The following is a 5,611-nucleotide window of genomic DNA, read 5'->3' as shown; positions in this document are numbered from 1 at the left end:
TATATATATATATATAAATATATATATATATATATTTACACCCACGTGTACACACACAAGGTTTTAATTGTTTTCCTTGTTTATTTAACAATATCAATGTCTGTTGTCTTAATTTTACTCTTGTTACTTGAGAGATATGTTTTTATCGCATGCAAACTGCTGACACGCAATAAAAATGTGATACTAAAATTACTCAGAGTGATTTATTGCATAGAGTATGTCAATGTTAGAGCTATTTATGTAAAATAGAAGAATTTTTAATTAAAAATAAAACTTAGTTGAGACAAAAAGATTCTATGAATGTTTATTTTTTGTTTATATTCTACTTCAAATAAAGCAATAGTAAATTCAAAACGACTGTATTTATATACTTTCAGAGTAAAAATATTCTGGAAATTATTATGACTTATATATGGTAGCTTATTCAGGAAATTGTGGTTTATGAATGATTGTAGAGAATTTTCTTTATCAACAATCAGAAACATCATAGAATTAGTGCTGGGTTTAAGAATATGCTAAACAAACTTTGGTTTAGGGCCTTACAAATCATAAAGGCTTCAAAATAATTGAAAAGCACATGTTTTTAAATCTTGGGAGACCTTTTGGTCTATTTTTTTTTTTTAACAAGGAACACCTAAGGGTTATAGTTTAGGATGAGATGATGTCTAAATCTAGCAGTGCTAAATCTATATATGTCTATCCTGGAAGAATGCCTTAAATTGCACACTTACCTAACTGAACTTAGTCTAAGAAATAGCTCTCAAGATCAAAAGCTGAATGCACAAATACCTCTTGTCACACCTTCAACAATACAGTGAACCATTGATTGGGATGTTGGATCTACTTTTGAGTTATCTTCAACCTGTCTTCAGTATGTCCATTGCTTATGAATGCATTATTTTTAAACCATTCATTTTCTCCTTTTTTTACAACTTAATATGATGCTTCACTGGCACAATAATATAGCCTGAAGCAAAATATTTGTCCCCAAAAATGGTCGTGTATGCTGTCAAATAGCTCTATCTACCTGTGTAGATATTCACTATAGGTTAGTGAAGGTTATTGCTGTTGTAAACAGTGAGACCACCGATGAGCAGGGTACCAACTTCAAATTCACAAATAACTATGTCTCACTCACACACACACACACAAGCTAAGAAGCAGATATTCTAATTATGCTACATGAAGACAAAATCTTTAATGGTGAGCCAGAAGTCCAAGGAGTTATGAGATTTAGGTGATATCAATGGCTTTCTGAATTAGGAACACCATCCTAAAATGGATTGGGAGAAAATACTGATAGAAACATTTTTGTCAGTCTAACATGATGAATACTGAACTTTATGGAAATAGACCCAAATTAGCCGTCAGTATTAGCAAATCATTGCCAAAAATTTACCAAATTTTAGTTTCTAAAGGTGGATAAAATTCTTGTAGAGCAATGGATCAGTGCCACCACACACACTACTACTACTACCAATATATTCCTGTTATAGCTATTGCAACTGCAATGAATATCACATGGTAGAAATGTAAGCATTTTGAAGAATATAATTAAGCACGATAAGATGGAGAGCACATTTGAAGATACAAGCCAGGGGAATGAAAAAAAATCATACATAATTTGAAATATAGTAGTTTGTATCAATAGAGGGATGGGGGAAACTGTTAAGCCATGAGCTTCTTGGTAAAAGAAGAAATACAAAACAAAACAAAGAACCCAAAATCATAAACCATTGATACACTCACAGTTACTTGGTGGCGCAGTGGTGACGCTTGCTGAAAGAAATTTGAAGTGATTTAGTACCGAATGAAGATAAAGACAAAAGTGAATATCATTATTTAAAAATGATTTTTACTTCAGAATACTTGATCTCAACAAACAGTACTTAATATTTACAAATTATCATGGGTTTGACTCTTTTGGGACCACATTTCTAAGGAAATAAATACTCTCTATAGGCTTTAGTTAATTTTTTTAAATAATCAAGTATTTGAAGCAATTCACTACATTTACATATAAATATATAGAAAGAGTTTTGTATAATAGAATCAAAGGCTGTCTCAGGCAGGTTGGTATCAAAAGTGTTAATATCTGGTGCTAGCTATGTCTATCACAACTGACTGTTGAAACTATATAAATGTAGATGAACAGGCCATCACTTTTCCTTGATCTAAGTACACACATATAGAGATAATTAGGTTAGAGAATGAACTTCTCTTCAGCATTTGTGTGCATGTTTGTGCGCTCCCATTCATGCATCTGTTGGTTGGTCAGTCCATTCATCACTCCTGCCATCTATTCATCAAAGAACGTTTGGGACTAAGGGAGGATAATATAAAGTTGGCAATAATAGACATGCCTTTTAATACACAAATGGTTCTTAGATACGCCACCATGAAACAGAAAAACATTACAATTATGCACGAAATAAGCTTGCTCAACAGAAGAACTGAGAGGATGTCCCACTGCAGGCACCAGAATAAATTCCCTTTTTAAGACTTGTCTGAACTGCAAACAGGGTAAACAACCTATTAAATAATGTCAGTGAAAATAGCAGTGGAACTCAAAACTGCCAACACCAACAGATCAATGAAACAAAGTAATCAGCAAATTAGATCATAGAAAAGAACAACAGTTTAAAGACACCACATAACAAATATAAACTCCTTACAGAATATATCAAAAACAATTTTCGTAACTTTATATATAAAATTAGAAGTTATAATGTTGACAGACTTCAAAGCAGACAATTTCACAAAACAGGATATTAATTACATAATTAACAAGCAGATAGAGAATGACTATTGAATTGGCCAATAAATAAATGATAAACAAATAAACAACTTTGACAAAACAAGATATAAGAATACAGTTGACAAGCAGAAAGAAAAAGATGACTGAATTAGTCAATAGAAAACAATAAAAAGATAATTCAAGAAAAACAAATTTACAGATGCATAATTTTGGTAAAAAAAACGTAGACATACAACAATGATGCCAACCAACAAAAAATAGAACCACCAATAAATTGACAAATGAAATGACAACAACTATAGAAAATATTTCAATAAAACAACAACAAAACAGCATTAGAACCCAACCAATTAAAAAAAAGATAGCCATAGACAAAAGGAAAAACCAGCTTCAAAGTATATAAAACCAACCTGAATACCGAAAGAAGACAGTTCTTGCCTGATGATTTCAGTGGCATGAAACTTGAGTCACAAGAAAAATAATTTAGTTTAAATAGAAAAATATATGAAGAAATAGAATCAACACAATAAAAATAAAGTAAAACTGTTTCTAACTTGCTTAAGATATGTTTTTATTGTATCAGTCTTAAACCTAGAAGCATGAAAAGGAAAGTTAGCTTTTGCAGAATTTGAACTGAGAATATAAAAAGCCAAAACTTAATATTTGATAGGATTTAGTCTGAGATTAGAGAGAGTATTTGTGTCTTCTTGTCTAATCCTCATATGATTGTTGTAAATGAATGTCATTCATTTCCAATACTGTGCAAAAACATGTTTGGGCATGGGGAAATATTGTTTTGCTTGGAAAGAGGTAAGGATCAGTAATAGGAAGAGCATCTGGCCACAGAAAATCTGTTTCAATAAACTGTCCAACCCATGCACACATGGTAAAGCAGACATTTAAAATTATAATGATGTACTTAGCCAAACATTTTGGAGTAAAGTGTAATCAATTATATGAAGTCCAGTACATTGAGTGGTAGTTCAATTTACTGATCCTGGAAGGATGAACGGTAAAGCTGACCTTGGTGAGATTTAATCTCAGAAGTTGAAGGCGCAGGAGTGCCTGTGTGGTAAGTAGCTTGCTTACCAACCACATGGTTCCAGGTTCAGTCCCACTGCATGGCACCTTGGGCAAGTGTCTTCTACTATAGCCTCGGGCCGACCAAAGCCTTGTGAGTGGATTTGGTAGACGGAAACTGAAAGAAGCCCGTCGTATATATGTATGTGTGTTTGTGTGTCTGTGTTTGTCCCCCCACCATCGCTTGACAACCGATGCTGGTGTATTTACGTCCCCGCAACTTAGCGGTTCGGCAAAAAGAGATCGATAGAATAAGTACTAGGCTTACAAAGAATAAGTCCTGGGGTCGATTTGCTTGACTAAAGGCGGTGCTCCAACATGGCCACAGTCAAATGACTGAAACAAGTAAAAGAGTAAAAAAGAATCTAATGAAATACTGCATGGCATTTCATCCAGTGAGCCAGCAATTCTGCCATCCATTACTTTTATGATAATAGTTGTTAGTAATTTAGGTACAAGACCTGAAAATCTAAGGGTGAATGGGTTAGTCAATTATGTTGATTTCAGTACTTAAGTGGTACTTAATTTTAGCAACTTTGAAAGGATGAAAGGTAAAGTTAACCGTGGTGGAATTTGAACTCAGATCATTACAATGGACAAAATGCCGCTAAGCATTTTGGCCAGCGTACTAATGATTCTGTCAGTTTGCTGCTCTAATATAATAATAATAACAACGGTCTCTAATTCTGGTACAAGGCCAGCAATTTCGGAGAAGGGGATAAGTTGATTACATTGGCCATGGTATTTTACTGGTACGCATTTTATAAACACCGAAAGGATGAAAGGCAAAGTCAACCTTGGCGGAATTTGAACTCAGAAAGCAAAGCTGGAAGAAATGCCACTAAGCATTTTGTCTGGCATGTTAATGATTCTGCCAACTCTCTGCCTTAATAATAATAATAATAATAATAATAATAATAATCATCGTCGTTTAACGTCCACTTTCCTGGCTAGCAGGGGTTGGACGATTTGACTGAGGACTGGTGAGCCAGATGGTTGCACCAGGCTCCAATCTGATCTGGCAGAGTTTCTACAGCTGGATGCCCTTCCTAATGCCAACCACTCTGAGAGTGTAGTGAGTGCTTTTACGTGCCACCGGCACGAGGGCCAGTCAGGCGGTACTGGCAACGGCCACGCTCAAATTGTATTTTTTACATGCCACCTGCACAGGAGCCAGTCCAGCGGCACTGGCAACGACCTTAATAACGACACTGAGGATGACGATGATTTATGATATAAGCACAAGGCTACACATTTTGTGAGTAAAGGACAGTTGATATTGACTATAGTATTTGTCTGGTACTTATTTTCTCAACCCATAAAAGGCAAAAACGCAAAGTCAACTTTTGGTGAAATTCATATTCAGAATGTAAAGACAAATAACTATATACTGCAAAGGATGGTGTCTGTTGCTCTACCAATTCTACCATTCCTACCTGCTTGTCATAAAAATAATAATGACGAGGATGATGATGATGATGATGGTTTCAAATTTTGGCACAAGGCCACCAAGTTCAAGGGTGAGAGTAAGTTGATTACATCAGCCCCAGTACTCAACTGGTACTTATTTACAAAAGATGAAAGGCAAAATAACCTCGGCAACATTTGAACTTGTATCATAAGTCCAGAGGAAATGCTGCTAAGCATTTTGTCCAGTGCAGCAATGATTCCACCAGCTCGCAGTCTTAATAATAATAATAATAATAATAATAATAATAATAATAATAATAATCATAATAATCCTTTCTACTATAGGCAGGCACAAGGCCTGAA

General features: G+C 34.6%; 1 protein-coding gene across 10 annotated transcripts in view; it reads right to left on the bottom strand.

Moving 5' to 3' along the window:
• LOC106884182 (glutamate receptor-interacting protein 2) overlaps positions 1–5,611 on the bottom strand; it is a 537,293-nt gene that overhangs the window by 28,002 nt on the left and 503,680 nt on the right. For 5 of the 10 annotated variants that reach the window (XM_052965766.1, XM_052965783.1, XM_052965776.1 and 2 more), the window contains 2 exons: positions 3,169–3,219; positions 1,750–1,779 (listed from right to left, as the gene is read on the bottom strand). The exons of 1 other annotated variant lie outside the window; for it this stretch is intronic. In XM_052965766.1, coding sequence (XP_052821726.1) covers positions 1,750–1,779; positions 3,169–3,219 — 81 coding nt within the window. The remainder of the gene's footprint in view (positions 1–1,749; positions 1,780–3,168; positions 3,220–5,611) is intronic. 4 more of the 10 variants (XM_052965774.1, XM_052965787.1, XM_052965795.1 and 1 more) reach the window with 2 other exon arrangements.

This window comes from Octopus bimaculoides, chromosome 1 (genome assembly GCF_001194135.2).
Source record: "Octopus bimaculoides isolate UCB-OBI-ISO-001 chromosome 1, ASM119413v2, whole genome shotgun sequence".
Taxonomy (NCBI): domain Eukaryota; kingdom Metazoa; phylum Mollusca; class Cephalopoda; order Octopoda; family Octopodidae; genus Octopus; species Octopus bimaculoides.
Note: the sequence above shows the minus strand (reverse complement) of the source record. Positions and strands in the feature narration are given on the sequence as shown.